The sequence below is a fragment of the Lactuca saligna genome, chromosome 1 (assembly GCF_052625555.1).
Source record: "Lactuca saligna cultivar CGN05327 chromosome 1, ASM5262555v1, whole genome shotgun sequence".
Taxonomy (NCBI): Eukaryota; Viridiplantae; Streptophyta; class Magnoliopsida; order Asterales; family Asteraceae; genus Lactuca; species Lactuca saligna.
In genome coordinates this window covers 120,541,062-120,565,090 of record NC_136417.1, presented here as the reverse complement: position 1 = coordinate 120,565,090, position 24,029 = coordinate 120,541,062, and the positions used below count along the sequence as shown (strand labels likewise).

Below are 24,029 nucleotides of genomic sequence, written 5' to 3'. Positions count from 1 at the left end.
GGTCGAACTAGGTATATGGAATTGAGTGCCTATCAGTTAACTACTTCTCAAAGGTTATACGCATCCTTATGAATTCAACTTGAATTAAATATTAGGCAAGAGTTGGTTTACATTGTGGAAGAAAGACATGTATATGTGGTATTAGATATTGACTAGTTATATATGAGCTAAAGATATATCTAATTTTCCTTACTAATCGAATGTGAATGTAGATGGGGATTCAATATAACTCCTTCTGTCTCATCTGTGACTGTGAGCTCAATGAATAAACAGATGAAGTCAATAAAAGAATTGAAAATTTCAAAGAGAGTTTCGGGACAAAGAAACTGAAAAACTAAAGTTGTATGGATTCACAAAGACTTTCTCAAGAGAAACTAAAAAAGAGATATCAAAGTCGTTTTGATGATTCAAGAATGTTATTACTTCAATTCAAAGTTCGTAGTGACTTCGACTATATGAATTGTAGCAATGGAATCATTAAGTCACAGTTCGTTGGTGGAATGTATCATTAAATATTTTTTTGGTACGAGGAACTTATCAAGAATCCAATGATTTATGTCACTTCCATTAGTGTTGCTGGATTGGCTGTAGGGCTTGCTTTTGTTGGATCTGGAGTTAGTCAAGGTACTGCTGTGGGTGAAGCTGTAGAATGTATCGCGAGACAGCCCGAGGCTGAGGGGAAAATACGAGGTACTTTATTGCTTAGTCTAGCTTTTATGGAAGCTTTAACCATTTATGGCTTGGTTGTAGCATTAGCACTTTGATTTGGGAATCCTCTTGTTTAATATTCGAAATATAAAAAATTAAAATTTTTCATATTTTATTGCCTTGGATGTGTGCTTTGCTTTTCAAATTAAATAAAGATTTCATTCCTAGTATTACTTATTCGTTGAGAAAGTAACCCACGGGAAGGGCTGATTTGCGGATGAGGAATTAGCATACCAACTCGCTAACATCCTTCCCGTTCGTGTTCGTAGGCCTTTTTTTTAGTTTTTAAGCGAGGTTCCAACCTAGAGTGATATTAGATATTGACTAGTTATATATGAGCTAAAGATGTATCTTATTTGCCCTACTAATCGAATGTTAATGTAGATGGGGACTCTATATAAGTCCTTCTGTCTCATCTGTGACTGTGAGTTCAATGAATAACCGGATGAAGTCAATAAAAAAATTGAAGAATTCAAAGAGCGTTTCGGGACAAATAAACTGAAAAACTAAAATTGTATGGATTCACAAAGACTTTCTCAAAAGAAACTAAAAAAGAGATATCCAAGTCGTTTTGATGATTCAAGACTGTTATTACTTAAATTCAAAGTTCGTAGTTACTTCAACTATATGATATGTAGCAATGGAATCATTAAGTCATAGTTCATTGGTTGAATGTATCATTAACCTTTTTTTTTTGGTACGAGGAACTTATCATGAATCCACTGATTTATGTCACTTCCGTTATTGCTGTTGGATATGCTGTAGGGCTTGCTTTTATTGGACCTGGAGTTGGTCAAGGCACTGTTGCGGGTCAAGCTATAGAAGGTATCTTTAGACAGCCCGAGGCTGAGGGAAAAATACAAGGTACTTTATTGCTTATTCTAGCTTTTATGGAAGGTTTAACCATTTATGGCCTGGTTGTAGCATTAGCACTTTTATTTGTGAATCCTCTTGTTTAATATTCGAAATATGAAAAATCAAAATTTTTCATATTTTATTGCCTTGGACGTGTGCTTTGCTTTTTCGATTTAAATAAATATTTCATTCCTAGTATTACTTATTCGTTGAGAAAATAACCCACGGGAAGGTCTGATTTGCGGATGAGGAATTAGCATACCAACTCGCTAACATCCTTCGTGTTCGTGTTCGTAGGCCTTTTTTTACATGTAAGAGAGGTTCCAACCAAGGAAGTAATTCATTATTTCTAAATCGAATCAAAAATCTATTCTATGTACAAAGTAGGAAACTAGCAATATCAATATATATAAAAGAGGGCAAAGTAATACAAAAAGCACTTTGTTCAATTTTTTAGTCTATCTATACGAGGAGATCATATGAAAAATGTAACTGATTCTTTCGTTTCTTTGGTCCACTGGCCATCTGTCAGGAGTTTTGGGTTTAATACCGATATTTTAGCAACAAATTTAACAAATCTAAGTGTAGTGCTTGGGGTCTTGATCTTTTTTGGAAAGGGAGTATGTGCGAGTTGTTTATTTCAAGAATAGGCTAGATCGAACCAGATGTACTTTTTTGGAAAAGGTGCATGATCTCGCGAATTAATTCTGAATAAATTCAGAAATCATATGTAACAACTATAGCATTTCGTAATTTATTTGAAAATCCACTTTGATTCTCTATCAACTTATAATGTGGCACCGTTCACATGGTTAAAGCTAAATTGTTTGAAGTCCAAACACATCATGGTACCCTTTTTTAGCCAATGCTGAATCGATGACCTATGTATTGTGTATAATGTAAGAAAAACTTCTTGGATTAAAAAAAAGTAAACAACTTTGCTGACAATTACATATATTTTTTTTTTGCTTAGAAGAGTCCTCAAAATATTTTGCTCTTGATTTATGCTTACATTAGATTAAATGTTTTGGTTAGGGTAACTAGGGAAGGCTAGTTGTTAGGATTATATATGATTGACAAGTAAAGGACTTAATTGAAAAGTGGTAAATGGTAGGGTAACTAGGGAAGGCAATTTGCCAAAGATATGTAATACGCTAGTATATGTTTTGTGTTTATGCTACATGATTATGTGGTAATGATAGCATTGGTTCTATGTAGTTTCATTTGGATAGCCTGAGAAATCTTGATCTATTGCCTTATTGTGATGTTCTTGTCTGATAGTTCGCTCTCGGGAAAATCATATGTTCGACTGTGTATCTGATTTCTAATTCCATATGACTTTGTGTAATGTATGAAAGACCCGGATTTGGCCTCTGAAAGTTGTACGGAAGACCATGATGTATTCCCTAACAATGAAATGTGTGTTGGGCCCATTATTTATGATCAGGTTGAGCCTATTATATATATACTATATTATTAAACATATTGCATGTTTCTTGAAAATTAAGAGGTACAATACAAACTAGGTCATGTACAATAGTATAAGCACAATAGTATTAAGCTTATAATCACATCTTATACTTATTACACGGTATTACCTTTATCTCTTGCCCTAATCTCCTCTACTACAACCGCATTCATACCAAATCTCATCCGTCTCTGTTTTTCTTGACGTCAAGTCCCTAACTCCGGCAACATCACACACAACCATCGGACCACCACCTGTCTCCACCTTTTCTATCACCGTTGTCCGCCACTTCTGCCTTCTGTCAAGACGAGTAACCCTAACCCTATCCCATCGCCACGATCAACCACCTTTTTGTTCGATTCTTAGCAAACCACAGTGATCAGATACAAAATGGATCTGGAAATTTGTGACTAGCATGCAACAATTTGGGGGGAACGCGATCGGATAGAAAATGGATTTGGAATTTGTGACTAACATGCAACAATTTGGGGGAAACTCTGGTGTGCTGGTGTGTTCACGCTTATACGATTTATTTTGTTGTATAACGAATATAAACTTGAATCGATTTATTTACTTCTATGTGCTATTTGACTTGATCGATTGCTATCAAAATCATTATTGCCATTTTTAATTGTTTATTGATAGACTTAGTAATGGGTTAGGGCATTTTTTCATCTTTTGCTTTAGCTCCAATCAAAGGTATGAAATTAAATCATGGAAAAATGAGGTATGATTGGTGGGGAAAACATCTGATCTATATAAACACATAGCCCTTAACTTTAGGTGAGCAAACGCTAATTATAGCAATAAAAGTTTACTCATTTCATGCGCATGTCTTTGTTTTTTCGATTTGTTGTCTAAGTTATCTTATTACATTCTAAAAACTTTGTTCATTTCTCTCTATTCTATATGTGTGTCGAAAGTGTTCATATATATAGTGAATTGATCTTTTATCAATCTGATTCATTTTATAATCCATGAGTTAGAGTTGCTTGTGAAGGTTTGTGTGTAGGTATATAAGTAACATTTGCCTCATTTCTAGACATGTATGTTTATTGTTATATGCTAATATTTATATGGGCAACAGTTTCTTTAAGTGATGGGAAGATTTACTGATATTCATGTTTGTTGGGTTTTGAGTACAGAATTAACCATGGTTGCTCATTTTTTATAAGTTGTTATTTGAGAGGAAAACTTAGGTGGAATTTGTCCCATTGTTCTATAATCTATGGAATGTAGACATTGTTTTGTTCTTTTCGAATAGAAACCTTTAAGTGGTAGATGTCATGCTAACCATCTCCGCTTATTAAATGTGCAGTTAGATGCGGGTTGAACTCGGATTTTATTATCATTTAAATGGTAGAAGTTTCATCAAAAGGAGCATAGGTGGTGTCTTTTACCCAAAAAAGATTACACGTTAAGAGGTCTATTAGCTATGGATTCTCATGTAACAAAAAAGATTCATAATAATGCAATTTCTAATTTATTTATAGAGCATTTAAGAATTTTGTTAACAAAAAAAGGGACATTATGTCATTTTTGAACATTGCATCCATCCATGGAGGCTGCATTTCTCGGTCATCAATTTTTTATCACATGATGTTGTGGGTTTTTTTATTATTTTTTTAAAATTTTGTAATGTAGTCATATTGTTGACTATTTGACTGTTTGTTAAATGTCTAAATTACCCTTTGAATTTGTAGGCAAATTGTTGAGGTGGCTCATGTGGAGGATTTTGAGTCAATCAATGACATTGTGAAAGTGAACAGATGACTCTTCATTTTGCTAAGAATCTTATGAGGAAATGAAGAACTTTCAACACTGTTGCTGATATCACTACCGCAGCTCAGTGTGAATGGAATGCAAATATCATTACTGCAGCTCAGTGTAAATGAAATGCAAATATTAGTGTATTGTCATTAAAATCCTGAAAATTACGTACATGTATTAGTTTGATGGCTAATAATACACTTGTTTTAAATTATTTTAGCACTCTCACCATGAGGAAATTGATGTGAAATTTGTTCGAAAGTTGTTAAATCTTAGAACTATTTAATAATATTATCAGTCATAAGTAACCATTTATTGTACATATTTTTATATTGTACCTAATTTTAATTAGGTTTGTAGTGATTAGATAAATCTATTTTCTTAGTTTAACAATTTACGGTACACATTTTATATTTGATTTGATTTTGATTAAGTTTGTAATCTTATTGTATAGAATCTATTGTTTTTATTTACAAGCGTTCTTTTGAAAAATCGATGGATACGAATGATTGTGTGAGTGTGTGTATCAATGCAAAGTTGATAATAAATTAGCTTTTTTTGTTGCGTTTTTAATGTAATTTGATAACATATTAGTTTCCTCTCTTTAAATTGATAACATATTAGTTCATAATTTACTAGACAATATTTATATTTTCATTTTAAATGTCTTTTATTTTTTGCATTTTTTTGGATTATGAAATTTTGTAAAATCAAACTATTCATCCCTGAAAAACTATTCACCATTACAAAAAAATTTAAAAAAAGATGCATATTTCATTAATTCTTAGAAGCTTCGAACGGTTAATATATATATATATATATATATATATATATATATATATATATATATATATATATATATATATATATATATATATATGAGGTTTGATTGATTAGCCCGTTATGTAGATGCATTGTATGTATAGTGGGATACCTGGTATATTGAGGAACTCACTAAGATTTATGCTTACATTTATACATTAAATGTTTTGTAGGTTTCACGTGAGAAGAGACCGGCTAGACTATACATTTGCAACGAAGATATTTGTTTCTACGGTTTTGTAATTCAGCTCTGATAATGTATGGTTTCAGTCAAGAAATCTAAAACATTTTTGAAATAAAGGTTTTAATTGGTTAATCTAACTTATAAATCAAAAATCTCTCTATAATTTTTTGGACGTTACAAGTTGATATCAAAGCCTTAGTTTGAGGGATCCGGGCGGGCCTTGCGATGTATTTGAACTCAAATTAAGGACGGAGAGATTTTATAATTTTTTTTTGAAGGATAATGCTTTTTATTCAATAAAATAATTTCCTAAAAAGTTTTTATAATATTTGGAAGATGCGATGCGTGCAGTCGACTGGAGATCAGGAAGTAATTCCCTTTATACACATATGAGTTTGTATTTTTTTCAAGGAATTGTCATGCTTACTAGAATACATGTTGTACATCTGAGCATGTTTTCATGATAGAATTGTCTGGTTTATATTAATGCCACATACGCCTTTTGTGTTTTTTGTTGTATGTTTTGTGAGAACTTCGATTGATTTTAGTATAGAGACAAGTTTGACGTGTGGGTTTATGGGAAGAGAGGAATCCTCGAGAGAGAGAGATATATATATATATATAGAGAGAGAGAGAGAGTGAGTGAGTGAATGACTGAGAGACTAGGAAGTGTAGTATTATACATATGGCTATACATATTCATGTGAGTGCGGAGTTTAGTAGAATGATGCAAAGTGACTTGGTAGTATTGGAGCAGTCCTTCCAATGTGTATGGATATGTATGGAAGGTAGTATTGGGCCTATACTACTAAAAGCACATGATCAATACTCAGGCCAAGGAAGTGTTACAGAAGTAACGAGGAAGTTTGTCACACCACCGAACCAGACAGTGGAAACGTCCGAGGGCGGGTGACTTCATCTTGTAATATCATCATAGTGTATATAAATGAAGCAAAGACAACATCATCACCATACATTAAATAATACAACATACATGGTTTACATAATTTTATTTTTTCACAAATTATATTCCAAAATATTAAATGTATGATGAAACAAAAATACAACAAAACTCCACACTTTCCTGACGACCGACATGTTTACCGTGTCCTTGAGAATACAAGTTATTTTGACAATGAGAACATATCTAATGTTGATGAGTTCATCAGCATGTTTGTATGAAAAAACTTTGTAACATTTTGTAAGCAACAGAAAATCTGATATTTTCTGTAGAAATGGTTTGAGATTTTTTTTTTTCAAATTTTGTATTAAAGCATGTGTGTTCAAATGTTGACAGTGTATGAAAAGAGGGTTCCAGAAAATCCTATATTTTATGTTGTTTGTAAACTACAGTGTGTAGTATGTAGTTTCCGAAAAATTTGATATTTTCTGTTTATAAAAGAGTTGTACTCTTAAACCATAAGACCCGAGTAATGTAGTGAATGTATAATGTGCACAATGTATCAAGAGTATAGTACGTTTATTCTGTAAATTTATTGTGTTGTTAATATCTATGTGAGTCATTATAACCATGCTTGATGTCACAGTTATGCATGTCATGACGTTCTTTAGGTGTCGCTTGTTAAGGTAAGATATTTGTCACCTTAGAGTGGTATAGTCTAGCTATAACGAACAGCTCAAGTGTGGGATGTCAAACTGTATAGATCTTATTATAACTACAGGACTTACGGTGTACACTAGGTAGGTACGGGTGAAGGAATGTCTGTCAAAAGCATTAACTAAATTTACGCGAACAGTGTATCGCATTATTTAATGTTTTAAATAATACTTCGAGTATAAATTTGATTACAAAACATTACTGATAAAAATACAAATTGCTTTTATCGAAATGTCGAGTATTTACTTGTTGTAGACCCGATTAACGTAAAGTGTTTCGTAAGGCCCAATAAAGAAGTAAAATGAACACATATAAGGCCCATTTAGGAATAAATTGCCAAACAAAGCCCAACAAGAATGTAAGGCCCAATTAGAGTAAAAATGTTGTAAATAGCTCGGTTGTTGTCAAAATGATCGCTTTAACCTCAAATGAACCAACATTTCATAAAAGGTTCACTTTGATCAAAATTGATATTTATGGTCCATTAAGGCCGAAAGTTTACAAATAATGCCCATTATTGTAAAAAATTTCATTTTAGGCCGATTAAATTCAAAAGTTTACACTTAAGGCCCATTTTAATGAAAAATGGCATTTCAGGCCCATTAAACAAAAAATTACAATTAATGACCATTTTTGATAAAATAGAATTTTTAGTTCATGAAAAATTTACACTTTTGGCCCATAAAACCGTGAATTGTCATTTAAGGCCCATTTTTATTAAAAATGACATTTTTAATACATAAAAACCGAGAATACCCAATAAGAAGCCCATTTTGACAAAAGTAACATTTTGAACCTTATAAAACCGTGAATGTCAGAATAGCCCCTTATTATCCAAAAATGACTCTTTTGACCCCTCAACATCTTGAGTATCATAAAAGGCTCACTTTTGCTTAGTTAACAATTTTATCTCATCTTTAAGTTTTCTTTAGTTTTATGGTATCATTTAACATGCTTAATCTTTTCAATCATCATAATGAGGTACATAAAGTAACTTGTTCTTCCTAAGATCTTTAGATCTTGGTAAATATGCAGAGTTTCTGAAGGTTTAACATAGATTCATAACATATTTACACAACATATCATGAAAATACACACAAGCATGCATAAATACTTAGATTTAACACAAAACCAACTTGTATTCTCCCCTAAAAGTTAGTAAATCACGAAAAAGGAGTGGTATGAAGCATACCTTATTGATGGATCGGTTTTGATGAAGAAATAAAAGAGAATGAATGTGTTTTCTCCCTTGGATGCTTCTTTGAGATGAGTTTTCGAATCCTAGAGAGTTCTAAGAGTATGATCACGAAAACAAAGTGTCTATGAGGAAAGGATTTAGGATAAAATGGAATAAATCAACTTGAGTTTATATGATCTTACCAAAAATGTGAAGCTTGAAGTGATCTTGTTGAAAACACACACACAAACTCACGAATTTTGAAGAGGGAATACGGAGTTCTTGGTGTTCCTAGAGAGAAAAGGAGTTGAAAGAGTTTTTGTGATTGAAAAATAGATAAACTGAGGAGGGTGTGGGGATCTTTGTCTATAAGTAGAAGGAGAGAGAAGAGAATGGATTAAATAGGTATTACATGGATGTTAGACTCTAAGTGCATAGATGTTTGATGGTTGAATTGCATGGATAACCTCCATGCATTAATGAGGTGTCAAGTATTTGGATTAGTATGACACTTTTTTAACATACATAGGGCCGAGAATTAGGAGACGAAAGGAAAGAAAAAGTCATTAGGCTTAAATTTATGTGTAGTTGATTTTGTATTGGCCCATTAGGGATTTTCGATCCATGTGGGCCCACATATGAGTTTACGGCCCAAAAAGGGTAAATGAGATGGTTTATCGGCCCAATGTGGTTAAATTAGTGAGTTTTTGGCCCATAGAGACAAAAGCAATGGTTTTCGGCCTAATAACGCACATGAAGAACCTTATGGCCCAAAATACGATTGCTTAATGAATGTAGGTTCAGTTAGGGCCCAAATAAGGGTTTTTTGCCCAAAAGAAGCAAGTTGATGGGTTACTGGGCCATTAGACCCAATATGATGTTTAAACCGGGAAGTTAGGGCTTCAACCTCAAGGTTTGGTGAATACAGTGTATTGATTTAGGTTTAGAGCTTTCACATATGAGTTTTGATTCAAATTATTGTTTTAGAATGAATAACTTGTATAACATAATACTTACGGTTACAAAAATTCACTAAAAGTAATTACACATGGACAGAAATTCCTAGTCTTAAAATACTAGTTGGGAAAAAGTTATAGGTGGGTATTCATAGTGTAGCACAATACATTGATTTTGATGTGTTCTAGCTACCTTTCAGATTCTAAATGGTAACTTGTCTTCTTTGAAATTCAGAACTGAGAGACATGGTTGTATGCTACATCATCGTTGTAGAGGTTTTGAGTTCTATGAGAGAGAATATGTCTGCTTTGATCAGTTCTTTCAGGGATAAGTTATTTGCTTAGGTGGACGAGCGCTTTACAATTCTTTGGGCTGAATTGGAGGCTAGTCAACGATGATATTGCAAAGTCACCTTCATCAATTTTGATGTTTGTGAGACTCCATGTGTGACTACCCAAAATTTATTTTGTCATTATAACCCATTTGCGTTAATAGAATATTCTATTTGATAAAAGTTCCGTTAAATTGGGGTCGACAAATAAATAAATGTTTTATTTATTTATTTGTATTTTATGTTATTATCGTCGTAATAAAATAAATAAAAACACATAATTTATATTTCCATTTAGTTGGAAAAAGTTTATTTTTAATTACGACCATTTAACCGGGTAAAAGTTTAAACCTCATTAAACATAAGTATCGGGTAGTCGTATACTGGGTACAACACCCAAGCCTTATATAAAGGAGGGTGGACACTCCATAGAACTTTTTACCACAATAGACTCACTTTCTCTCTCTACTCTTTCTCCTCAAGTCCGATTTCATCCAAAAACCGCAAGTTTCGGCCTCCAAAACATAAGTTCTCTTACCCTAACTTGTTCTAGACATCATTGATTGTTGTTTTAACTCAAAAATCGTCCATGAAGGCTAAAAAAGAGGAGTTTACGGCCTAAGAACATCCTTAGGCCGTATACACCTATAATGGTGCCAAAAATGCCCAAGTTCTTCCTTTTAAGCTTAGAAACAAGTTGTGGACTTAACCTAGGAGTGTTTGAACCTTGAATGAACAATTTTTAGGGCTTGAAAGATGGTTTACGCTCCAAGCACATGCTTAGACCGTAAACACCCTCTAAACATGCAAACAAGCACAACAACACTTCCAAAACACATTTAGAGTTAAGATATGGCTTAAGGACTTGCTATTTCGGACTTGGGACAACCAAACATCAACAATTGAAGGGTAAACTAGAGTTTACGGCCCAAGCATATGCTTAGACCGTAAACTCCCTTAAACCAAGCCAAATGATCGTCTAAACCCCTAAAAAGCCTTACACCCTGACTAGAACTTATTAGGAATGAACCAAAGACCTTGAAATCAAAGAATGAAGGGTGTCCAAGAGTTTACTACCGTAAACCATGGATTTTACGGCCGTAAACTCCCAAGGAGTGGTCCTAGGACCGTAAACTCCAAGGGAGTACACTTTTGGAACATTAAACACCCCTATAGCCTTGTATATTACCTTAGAACAACTTCTAGAACCATAAGAGGCTTGAAAACACTCAATTACACTCCTCCCATGAGTTTACGGATGTAAACTCATGGGGGATGTGGTCTCCCAACCGTAAACTCACTTAAGGTGAGTTTCGGAAGAGTAAACTCCATGGTGAGGTCTTATACTCTTTCCTGGCAACCCATTAGCCTTCTAGCACTCAACCATAGAACTTTTATTCACACTAGGATGTCGTTATGTGTTTAATTAAAGTTTAAATCACTAATTACTTGTAAACATATGTCTCCATATGTTATTAGGGTCCTAAGGGTGTTCAAGTCTTTACTTGACACTAAGCGCTCATCCGACACTTCCACCCGACCCACTCATTGCAGGTGAGTTCATACCCCTTAAAGAACCTTTATAAATGTTTTTATATGTTTTAGGGTGGGAGGGGGGCGGAGGGGGGTACAAGTACAATACTACAAGTTTTTATTATCAAATCATATGTGATTTACAATATATCGTCAAGAAGAGATTTCTCTACACTTTTAGATACTTACCAATAAAACTGTTTTAACTAATTATCAAATGCGTTTTTAAGGTTAAATTGTTGTTAAACTACTTTCAAAACTATGTTTCAACTACTGTCCTTTTTAAAAATATATCTACACTAATATATTTATATAAGTAAGACTTGAAGGACTTAGGACCGATAGCTTGCCTTATTTCCTGTTCTTGTTTGATGTGGTCTTAGGGTATTGGTTTTCCGTCCGACAGTCGTTGATTTCTTAGTTATATATCATATATATTTGTGTTAGATATGAAAATTTTCATCTTATTCATTACCTTTGCTGATCAGAGGCAGGAATTCACATACTCTAGTTAACTATAATAGGTATAGTTTAGGCTACTGCCCGTTACTTCTACTACTACTATACGCACTATAACTGTTAATATTACTAGTTAATGCAAGTATAAGAGAACACTCTACTTACTATACTAAAAGTCTACCATACTAAAGCATAAGAGAATTCACTAATACAAAGTATAACACACTATCCCTCTATAAGGCACTCTACTGCACTTACACCATGTGACCAGGGATTACCGGAAGGAAAGTAACACTACATGTATAGATCTATATGGAACTGACGCTATTACATCCTGACTGTTAACTACATTCCAAGCCGACTAGGCCCAGGGGTGGCACAACATTACTTCACTACGCATGACTGGGAAGGTCATCGGGCACTCTACTATTTTATAGTTGGCCACATGAGGGGTTACACTTATATCCAAATAAATACACTAAGACTTAAAGTCTAAGCTAATATCCTGAAGTAATTAAGGATCTATTACTAACTAAAGTTACACCATTACTACTATTAGCAGGCATAACATTTCTTCAGCTATATTACTCACATGAGATTTACTTCTATACTTTTACAATTAAAGATTTCAACGATAATACTTTTACACACTCAAAGGCTTGACTTACAAATGTACCTTTCTGGAAAATATAGGATTTTCTAGGGATTTCTTCTACTCATAAACATAAGTTTCAGTTTCTATATGACATGTTTGTAAAACTCTTTACACAACAACGACACCAAAATCTTATGAACTCACCAACTTTATGCTGATACTCGTTTTCAAAATAACTTGTATCCTCAGGTCAAATATAGACAGGTACTGGTGCAACTTTTGGAGAAGATGGAGCACATACAAGACCCATCTTTTATTTTGTCATACTTTTGGTGTCTATTAAACTTTACAGAACATAACTGTAATTATTATCACTATATTAATGAAAATGGTTGTTCTTTCTTGTTTTTACTATTATGCAATTTTAATGATACTGTACATGACGTCGTCCACCCCAGAACGTATTCCGCCGTTCTCGGTTTTGGGGTGTGACAGATTGGTATCAGAGCATTGTTTATAGTGAATCAAGTATATCAACCTATAAAAAGATATACGAACTATAAACACTTCGGGATTAAAACACTCTGACCAAGAATATATACTTTTAAATGGTAAAATATTTAATTAAGTATATACACATACATTCACCAATACAAAGGATCAGTATCATTCTAGAACAAAAGTAATAAAGATTGTTGAACAGCATAATTAAACTTAGAGATATATAGTCACATCTGGGTGGATGTAGCCTGATCAACTACATCTCTCTAGGAGTGACTAGCATGCGCCTAAGAGTGATTGTGGTGTTACAACAAGTCTAAAAACTTACCAACACTACCACAAGCTCGTTAGAATAAGAATACTATAGGAGTATTCTGTACTCTACTAACTGTGTATATGATAACTAAAACAGTCGTTACTGGTAGGACAATAGTTGCTAAGTGGGTACATCACGGTTACATGGGACTAGGGTGCTATAGACTCAGAATCTGTGACCTTTGCTACATTTCCTATTCTTCTTTGATTGGGGATCTGGAGTGAGGGTTACTTATTCGAAGGACTATCTTGCTTCGGTTATATGTAATTGGTATGCACTATGCACGTATTGGACCAACTAGTAACGATCATCTTAAAAAGTATTCTAGATTAGTACGTCTATTAACCTTTTCTTTCCCCATTGTCGCATAGATATCATGGCTGGCTTCCACCATCCCGATGACCCGTATTATCCGAACCAAGACAACAGAGGATGGCTAGATGAGGAGCCAGAAGATGATCATCCGATTCCTTTGGACGATCACCGCGCTGAAGGCTTCTCGGATGACTCCGACTCCGAGCCAGAAGTCAACAACCTACCACTAACAGCTCCAAATCCTAACCCCCATCCAGTGTTTCAAGGCCCCACTCCCATGTGGGCAATAACCCTGAACCGATGGAGCGATGAGCAGTGTCAGCCGATACCTTACGATGGAGACCGAAGATTCTACAACATAAGCGAAGGAGGATCAGCGGACAGTGTCTTGCCCATTATGGTCCGAAGGATTGCCAGGAATGTCTAGCAAGGTCAAGCAGCAATTGGCCGAGTTGTGGAGGTTGATGCCAACTCTAACCTCAAAACTGCTCGCATTCGCCAACTAGAAGAAGCTATGGATAGGACAAGGAGGACCAACGATGCTCTACAAAAACAACTAGCTGCATCCCAAGCCGAAGTTAGGGAACTCCGAGCACGTTAGAGGACTCATGAACGATAAATTTAGGAAGTTATGTGCCAACTAGCATATCTAAGGGTTCGCCCAATGGGTACCCGTCCCCAGTACAAAATGTTGAAACATCTCACTCTTTCGTTTAAAGACTAGCCTTTCTTTTCTATGCTCAGTAGAGCACTTGTCTGAAAACATTCCTAACTTTGAAAGTACTCTAGTTAGGCCTCTAGACTGCCAACATTTTTCTGTTTGGTTTGATGTTAAACCTACTATTAGGTCACTTTTCCCGAACTTGTATTACATCATTAATACAAGTAATTGGCAGTTAACTACTCTATTGCTATGACTCTCTATCTGATTTTGGACTATGTTGATTTAGTCCATAAAACACTCTTATCATACTTGCAATAGACTCTTACTATTGTCACTATCTCTATGAACTTTCAGTAAAAGATGCCTCCCCGCAAGCGCCCAAACAAAGGTAGACCTGCAACTCAAACTCCACCTCCACCACCCCCTCCTCCACAGATTGATCCTGTGATATTCCAAACGGCTGTAACCACAGCTGTAACGGCCGCTATTGCCCAAATGAATTCTTGCAATGCTAGTGGAGCCGGAATGGGCACCAACTCCAAAAATGGTGAAATTCCCCCACATGCACAGGGGTGTACTTATAAAGATTTCATGATTTGTAAACCAACATTCTTCAATGGGACCGGAGGAATCCTTGCTCTATCCCGATGGATCGAAAGAGCCGAAGCTGTTTTCGAAATGTGCTCATGCCCCGAAGAGAGAAAAATCAAGTTTGCTGCTGCCACCTTCACTGAGAGGGCCCTGACATGGTGGAATGGCCATGTCAATGCACTCTCCTTAGTAACAGCCAATGCCATGGGCTAGGACACACTGAAGGACCTACTGAGAAAGGAGTATTGCACTAGAGGTGAGGTTCAAAAGCTTGAAGAGGAACTCTGGAACCTCAAGATGAAGGGGATATATATAGTGGCTTATACGGCCAGGTTCTGCGACTTGGTGGCTATGTGCCCAAACATGATCCCTTATGAGATTAAGAAAATCGAACGATACATCTGGGGTTTGGTGCCCCCGTATCAAGGAAACGTTCTATCTTCACATCTTGCAACCTTTGACAGTGCCAGGGAGTTGGCACACAGGTTGATTGATCATGAAACTCCTTCCACTCCAGCTACAACAACCGCAACCGCCACTGCACCACCCAAGTCAACCGACAAAAAGAGGAAGCGTTGGGATTAGAAAAAGGGCAAGAAAACTCAACCCTCCTCCAAAAACATACAAATTGTGGCTGTCTATGCTGCCACCACTCCTGCTACCCCTACACTAGCCAAAACTTATCTTGGGAACCTGCCCAAGTGCCCTAAGTGTCCCTTCCATCACAACGGCACCTGCAGTGAATTGCAATGCACCAACTGCGGCCTGAAGGGCCATATCGTCCGGTTTTGCATATCCCAACCCAAACCTATCTCGCAAGTCCCCAGTCCGGTAGTGACCCAGACCTGTTATGGCTGTGGTGAAGCTGGCCATTTCAAGAAAAACTGTCCAAAGGCTGGGAATGCGGGAGGAACAGGAAGACTACTCGCTATTGGCCATAATGAAGTAGTAGCGGACCACACAATAGTCACGGATACGTTCCTTCTCAACAACTCTTACACCCGTGTCTTATTTGATAGTGGTGCAGAAAGAAGCTTCATAAACCAAAACTTAAAACACTTACTTAAACAATCCCCGCAACCACTAAAAGAAACATTCGTCGTAGAAATGGCTAACGGAAAGACCGAAAGCTCTAACGAAATTTACATAGGTTGTACCCTCACGTTAGACGATCATTCATTCCCAATCGATCTCATACCGGTCTCGATCAAGAATTTAGATGTCATTGTTGGCATGGACTGGTTGAGTCTTCATTGCGCTGATATTTTATGCTTCGACAAAGCCATCCGCCTAAATCCACTGAATCACGAAACTCTATTAATCTACGGAGACAAACCCAGTTCGAGCCTTCGTATCATCTCCAATATTCGAGCCCAGAAATACTTACGTAATGAATATCGCTACTTCCTGGCACACGTCATCGACACAAGTCAGAAAGCGAGAGATCCGAAAGACATCCCTATTGTATGCGATTTTCCAGACGTCTTTCCAGAGGAGCTTCTAGGTTTACCTCCAAAACGTTAGGTTGAGTTCAGAATCGACCTAGTCCCAGGAGCTACCCCCGTAGCTATGTCGCCCTATCATTTACCGCCTCCCGAGATGCAAGAACTATCCGGTCAACTTAACGAGCTGCTCAGCAAGGGCTTGATAAGACCGAGCTTCTTACCCTGGGGAGCTCTGGTCTTGTTCGTAAAGAAGAAAGATGGATCGTTCCGTATGTGCATCGATTATAGGGAGCTCAACAAACTCACGCTCAAAAACCGTTACCCTCTTCCTCGTATAGACGACCTGTTTGATCAACTACAAGGGGCGAGTTACTTTTCCAAGATTGATCTTAGGTACGGGTATCACCAGTTACGATTCCTTGAGGAGGATGTTCCGAAGACAGCGTTCCGAACTCGTTACGGGCATTACGAGTTCGTAGTGATGCCCTTCGGGCTGACTAATGCACCCGTAGTGTTCATGGACTTGATGAATAGGGTGTGTCGTCCATACTTAGATCAGTTCTTCATCGTCTTTATTGATGATATACTCGTCTACTCTAGGAGTGAGGAAGAGCACAAAAATCACCTACAACGAGTCTTAGAAACCCTATGATCGGAGACGTTATACGCAAAGTTCTCTACCTGCGAATTTTGGATCTGAAGAGTTGAATTCCTAGGACACGTGGTTAGTGAGGATGAATCCACGTGGACCCATCCAATATTAAAGCTATCGAGAACTGGTCAGCACCAAGGATGCCTACGGAAATTCGTCAATTTTTAGGCCTCGCTGGCTACTACTGCAGATTCATTCAGAACTTCTCTCGGATTGTGAAACCTCTCACTACGTTAACGCAGAAAGTTGTACCATTTGACTGGGAAGAAAAACAGGAGAAGGCATTCCAGACCCTGAATCGAGCCCTATGCACCGCACCGGTGTTATCCCTTCCCGAAGGGACAGAAGATTTTGTGGTATACTACAATGCATCAAACCAAGGGCTCGGTTGTATCTTGATGCAACGAGGTAAGGTCATCGCCTATGCCTCAAGACAGCTGAAGACACATGAGATCAACTACACTACGCACGACCTCGAGTTAGGGGTGGTTGTATTCGCTCTGAAGATCTGGAGACATTACCTGTATGGAACGAAGAGCATAATATACACTGATCATAAAAGCCTCCAACACATACTGAACCAGAAGGAGCTCAACATGAGACAACGACGGTGGATCGAACTACTAAATGATTATGAATGCGAGATTCGTTATCACCCGGGGAAAGCCAATGTAGTAGAAGATGCACTAAGTAGAAAAGAGTATTCTGGCCGAAGAGTCAAGTCATTAACAATGACTATCCATTCGCATCTATCTACACAGATTAAGGAGGCTCAACTTGAAGCCTTAATGCCTGAGAATGTGGTGGGAGAATCCCTGCGTGGAATGGATAAGAACTTGGAGGTAAAGGGTGATGGAGCCTATTATCTCATGGACCAAATTTGGACTCCACGTCACGGTGGTTTCAGAGACTTAGTCATGAAGGAAGCACACAACACTCGATACTCCGTTCACCCAGGTTCAGATAAGATGTATCTGGATGTCAAAAAACTATACTGGTGGCCTAACGTGAAAGCAGAGTGTAACGACCCATTCCCGGTATGTTAATTCATTGGTAATTGTTGTAAGTTTTTCAAGAGGGACTCGGCGAGTTCATAGCTTGACTCGCCGAGTAGGGTCGCGACTTCGAGCACCCGTGAGCCGGGGACTCGGCGAGTCCATCCGTCTGGGTGAAACCCTAAATCCCCGGGTTGCCCACTATTTAAGTCACCTTATAGCCCCATTCTCACCTCCCTCACCCTGAGAACACAGTGAGAAAAACCCTAATCCACCTTGAGAGCTTATCAGTGTTTTTGTGCCATTTTGTGAAGGTGTGAAGAAGGAGAAGAAGAAAGGAGCAAGGAGAAGAGTTGTAGTGCAACTATCCAAGGGCAAATCTGAGTTATTTGAGGTATTTTCGGATTTCCCCTCTTGTTATATGCTTTAAACCTCCATTAGAGCTCTCCTAAGATCTAGTTGATGCTTGTTCCAAGCCTTATGTTTGCATGAATGCCTTAATAAGTCGAGATATCTTTAGATCTGAATGATTGGGTGTTGTAGAGCCCAGATCTACTGCCTTTTTGGAATTACTTTGCATATTAACCATAGATCTACCCATTTTATGCATCTTTTAGCCTTATTTCCCTTATTCATGAGGTTGTACACGTAAAGTTGGAAACTTTACGTGGTAAATCAGCTTATTGGACTCAGATCTATCAATTGTATGTGTTGGATTCAAACAAAATCGAGTAAAAATTAGTTGCATGGTGGCAACTCGGCGAGTCGGGAAGAACGACTCGGCGAGTTCCTGATTCCTTCATTTTTATCAGTGTCGAGTGGATCCAGTGAGTTAGAGAGTGGACTCAGTGAGTTGAGGGTAGACTCAGTGATGGAGGGACTCGGCGAGTTGTTCATACAACTCACCGAGTCTAAGGCAATCTTCTTAAGATCAAGAACAACTCGTCGAGTTTGTTCATCCGGCTCGGCGAGTCGGATGAAGATTGTCTGAGTTCTTGGATCAAGAGGGTACTCGTCGAGTCGATGCCACACTCGACGAGTAGCAGCGAGTAGAACTGAGAAGTGAGAGTAGGACTCGGCGAGTTGGGCGGCCCAACTCGGCGAGTCAGCCCAAAGAGAGTTGACTTTGACCAAGGGTAAAAGAGTCATTTTACCCCAAGTGCAGTGTTTAGTATTTGATTGAGTGTGTTTATGGACTTGTAGCCGAGGAGATTCAGGAGCAGCAGCCGTTAGCTTCCCGAGCCACACACTCAGCAGCCAGCTTACGAGGTGAGTTTCCTTCAAGTAGGAACGGGTCTAAGGCCACAATGCCGGCCCGTTCAGTTAGCAGTAGTTTCCGGATTTAGGTCCGATGTAGTAGCTAGTATGTTTGATGCCTTCGTGGCTCGAACAGGATCTGTGTGCTATGTTTTATGCGTTAAGTGTTATGTGTTCCGGGCTACGGCCCGATGTAGTATGCCGTATATGTGTTCATGCTAGTTTATGTGTTATGCTATGCCATGTTCAGTTAGTCAGTTCCGAACTTCGGTCCGATGCAGGGGACAAGGTCCCAATCGGTTCCGGACTTCGGTCCGATGCAGTTAGTTCCGGACTTCGGTCCGATGCAGTTAGTTCCAGACTTCGGTCCGATGCAGGGGACAAGGTCCCAGTCAGTTCCGGACTTCGGTCCGATGCAGTTAGTTCCGGACTTCGGTCCAATGCAGGGGACAACGTCCCAGTCAGTTCCGGACATCGGTCCGATGCAGTTTCCGGGCTTCGGCCCGATGCAGTGGGCGAGGCCCAATATGTGTTTATATGTTATTGTATGGTATGTGGTAGTTTGGGGGAGCTCACTAAGCTTCGTGCTTACAGTTTCAGTTTTGGTTTCAGGTACTTCCGCAAGCAAAGGGAAGAGCTCGGGGTGATAGCATCGCACACACCACAGCTTAGCTTTTATCCTGGGGATGGTTTTAGTTGTTTTGGATTTGATATAGTATGATACAGTTTTCTGCACAGTATTTTATTATGATTTGGGATACATCGCGTATGTTTTTATGTTATGATACTCATATTATGGTTTTGATTATATTGAAAAAAACAAAATTTTTGGGTCGTATTTTTGGGTCGTTTCAAGTTGGTATCAGAGCCCTGGTTTGAGGGATTCGGATACACTTCCGGGTGTATCTGAACTCAAACTAAGGGAAATAAAAGATTTTAGTAAAATAAAAATGTTTTACAAAAAGAATTTTGAAAGCACTTAGAAAGAAAGAATTGTTTTTAACAAGATAGAGGTGTGTGCATGCGGTCAGCCGAGCTCAAGTAAGTACTCCCAAATTACCCATACAAGTTATTTGTTCAGTTTCAGTTTCAGTAGAACAGCATGCTAGTATAGGGCTAAGGATCTAGGAGAATGCCTTATGTGCCTGCTTATGTGTTACAGCTTTATGAGTATTGCATGCTAGAATTGAGTAGACAGCAGTAGGATAGCCTGTTTAGGTTATGCCTGATAGTATGAGCTTAGCATCCTATGCTAGTGCAGTTTCTTGTTATGAGAATAGTTTTGCCTGAGTCTGTTTCCCTTATCCGAATGTTGCTTGCTTCGTGCTTGGTGGGGTTCTGAGTACTGGGAGTTAGCCATTAGGTGAACACGTCACACCACATGTAATCAGGTTTGAATAATCCCAAAGTGCTGGAACTGGCCCTATTGCGCAGCTCTTGTTTGAGTCCAACCGTTGTAGGGACAGATCTTTTACTTGAAGGATTATCTGATCTTCATCACATGTGATGGTGTTTAGGTGGTGGCTAGCTGGCGTTATGAGGAGACCTACAGCAGCTGAGGACCAGTCGTGTTTAGCTTGAGGTTTCCCTAGGGCAAGCCTAGGATGAGAGTAGCATAGAATGGCAGTAGTAGAAGTGACTTGGTGGAGTCAAGGCAGTTCTTGAGGAAAGTACGGATAGATGTGGAAGGTAGTATGGGCCCGTACTACTGAAAGCAGAGGATCCGTACTCGAATCAAGGAAGGCCAAGACAAGACCAGGAAGCTAGTAGTAGTATCATGATCCCTTGAGATATTTCAGTGTTCTGATGTTGTTATGATATGTTTCAGAATGGTAGTTTTGCGTCCGAGACCAGTAGTCGGCAGCTCAGATGCCGGAGGGGGATCAGGATCGGGATCAGGCCCGGAGGTCGGGCAGATGGATGAGCAGACCAGAGAGTTCCTTTCTTCTGAGGTTACCCGCATCATACTGGAGCAGACTCCTGTGATCTTCGGTTCGATCAAGGAGCGTAATTTAGAGCTGATGGATGAGAGATTGAGTACTTTCCGTGCTGAGATGGCGGCCGTGATGGGGTCGCGCACACTTACGTTCAGGGAGTTCAGGGCATGCGGAGCTCCAGACTATCATGGGGCGCGGGACCCCATAGTGAGTACCAGATGGTTGGCGGATATGGCCAACGCTTTCCGCACTAGCAGGTGTCCCGAGGGGGACAAGGTCATATTGGCGTCCTATCTTCTGAAGGACAGGGCACGGGATTGGTGGGAGGAGGTCGGACATGCCATCGGGGATGATGCGGCATTGGATGCCATGACCTGGGCTGATTTCTCTACCAGGTTCAGGGCGGAGTTTGCACCAGTCATTGAGGTGCAGCAGTTAGCTAGGGAGTTTCAGGACCTTACCCAGACTACAGAGACAGTGGCGGAGATCACCACCAAGTTCAGGGAGAGGGCTCTTCTTGTTCCACAGTATGCAGCCGATGAGGAGATGAAGAAGGCCCATTATCATGAGATGTTGCGGAGTGACATCCGCATGTTTGTGAGCCGGTCCAGTTGTAAAACGCTGGACGACATGATTGCTAGAGCTAGGGAGAGGGAGATTGATCTCGAGATGGAGAAGAAGAGGAAACCGGAGGCGGTTTCGGGATCAGGCAGTGTGGGCAAAAAGCCCAAGGTTTCAGATCACAGGTCTAGGAGTCAGCAGAGCCACGGTCGGTGTGGCAAGTGTGGGAGATTGCACGAGGGGGCGTGCAAGGCAGGGAGTTCCGGCTGCTACAAGTGCGGTCGGACTGGGCATTTGAGTAGGGATTGTACGGCCCCTGCTACTACGGTTACAGCATCAGATCTGATTTGCTTTCAGTGCAATCAGAGGGGACATAAAAAGTCCTAGTGTCCCAGTTTAGATACAGCAGGGAAGGTGGTTGCACCTGCCCCTGCCACCTTAAGGATTACGGATGGCCAGCAGGGCCGATCTGATGCGCCAGTGGCGAAGAGCAGGGCATTTCAGATGACAGCAGAGGAGGCGCGAGCGACTCCTGATGTGGTGACGGGTATGTATCTTTCCTTCATCTTTTAATTGTTATTATATCGTTTGAATATTACTTGATGATATGTTTTATTTAGGGTTGTTCTCGGTGAACAACATCTCTGCTTTGGTATTGTTCGATTCGGGGGCTACCTGATCATTTGTATCGCTTGCGCTTAGCAAGAGATTTAGCAGAGCTCCAGGGGAGCTGGATTGTCCATTAGAGGTTGAGATAGCAGATGATAGGACCGTGAGGGTCGGCAGAGTACATAGAGGGTGTTCCCTTCAGATATTTGATGAGCAGTTTTCAGTGGACCTGGTTCCTATTCCCCTGCGAGGGAATAAAGTTATTGTGGGCATGGATTGGCTAAGCCCCAATGGGGCGGTGATTGAATGTGAGCTTCAGCTAGTGAGGGTTCGCACTCCCAGTGGGGGAGAGATAGTGATTCAGGGCGAGAGGCCCCAGCGAGGACCGACCTTTTGTTCCGCCGCAAGAGCGAGGCGCTATGTTCAGCAGGGTTGCGCCGGTTTTGTAGCTTACGTCTTGGATGCCCGGGAGAAGGGCAAGACGACGATTGATGATGTTCCTATTGTTCGTGACTACCCGGATGTGTTTCCCGAGGATTTGCCGGGGATACCTCCTGAGAGGCAGGTTGAGTTCAGGATCGACCTAGTTCCTGGTGCGGCTCCGATAGCCAAAGCACCGTATCGGCTTGCTCCCCTTGAGATGCAGGAGTTGTCTACACAACTTCAGGAGCTGTTAGACAAGGGTTTCATTCGGCCGAGCAGTTCGCCTTGGGGAGCGCCAATCTTATTTGTGAGGAAGAAGGATGGGTCGCATCGTATGTGCATTGATTATCGGGAGTTGAACAAAGTAACGGTGAAGAACCGTTAGCCACTTCCGAGGATAGATGACTTGTTTGATCAGCTCCAGGGAGCGTCTTGGTTCTCCAAGATCGATCTACGCTCTGGTTATCATCAGATGAGGGTTAGAGATGAGGATGTACAGAAGACTGCTTTCAGGACCCGGTATGGTCATTATGAGTTCGTGGTGATGCCATTTGGGCTCACCAATGCCCCATCCGCGTTCATGGATCTCATGAACCGCGTGTGCAGACCGATGCTGGATCGGTCGGTGATAGTGTTCATAGATGACATCTTGGTATATTCCAAGACACAGGGGCAGCACGAGGAGCACCTGCGGGAGGTGTTGGAGACTTTGAGGAGGGAGAGACTTTTCGCAAAGTTCTCCAAGTGTGAGTTCTGGTTGCGCGAGGTGCAGTTTCTTGGTCATCTCGTCAACCAGAAGGGTATTTTGGTAGATCCGGCCAAGATTGAGGCCGTGATGCAGTGGGAGGTCCCGAGGTCTCCATCTGAGATTCGGAGCTTCCTGGGGTTGGCAGGGTATTATCGGAGATTTATTCAGGACTTCTCCAAGATAGCAGTGCCGCTCAGGCGACTAACCAAGAAGTCGGTGGTTTTTCGTTGGGGGCTTGAGCAGCAGGCGGCGTTCGAGACTCTCAGGCAGAGATTGTGCGAGGCTCCGATCCTTACCTTGCCAAAGGAAGTAGAGGACTTCGTAGTCTATTGTGATGCTTCGATCACAGGTATGGGAGCAGTATTGATGCAGCGAGGCCGTGTGGTAGCTTATGCCTCGAGACAGTTGAAGCCTCACGAGGCTAATTATCCTACCCACGATTTGGAGCTGGGGGCAGTTGTGTTTGCCCTCAAGATTTTGAGACATTACCTTTATGGGGTCCGCTGTACTATATACACGGATCACAAGAGTTTGCGAT

At 39.6% G+C, this 24,029-nt stretch overlaps 1 protein-coding gene and 1 long non-coding RNA gene across 3 annotated transcripts; both read left to right on the top strand.

Moving 5' to 3' along the window:
• Positions 1-548: 548 nt before the first annotated feature.
• LOC145010919 (ATP synthase subunit c, chloroplastic-like) lies at positions 549-1,667 on the top strand. Its single transcript, XM_078969499.1, has 2 exons — positions 549-690; positions 1,474-1,667. Exons 1-2 carry the CDS (start codon positions 549-551, stop codon positions 1,665-1,667), a joined length of 336 nt encoding a protein of 111 aa, XP_078825625.1.
• Positions 1,668-3,111: 1,444 nt separating this feature from the next.
• On the top strand, positions 3,112-5,090 carry LOC145043908 (uncharacterized). Of its 2 annotated transcripts, none has more exons than XR_013681169.1 (3): positions 3,112-3,539; positions 4,350-4,455; positions 4,735-5,090. It is a non-coding gene; the product is annotated as an uncharacterized LOC145043908 (long non-coding RNA). The 2 variants fall into 2 exon arrangements; XR_013681170.1 differs by having other exon boundaries at positions 3,115-3,539; positions 4,350-4,417.
• The last annotated feature ends 18,939 nt before the right edge of the window (positions 5,091-24,029 follow it).

Excerpts from the sequence above, each read along its gene's own strand:
- LOC145010919 (XM_078969499.1), top strand. The coding sequence starts at position 549 with ATGATTTATGTCACTTCCATTAGTGTTGCTGGATTGGCTGTAGGGCTT. Across the intron at positions 691-1,473 it reads GGCTGAGGGGAAAATACGAG|GGCTTGCTTTTATTGGACCT; the intron begins GTACTTTATTGC and ends GATATGCTGTAG.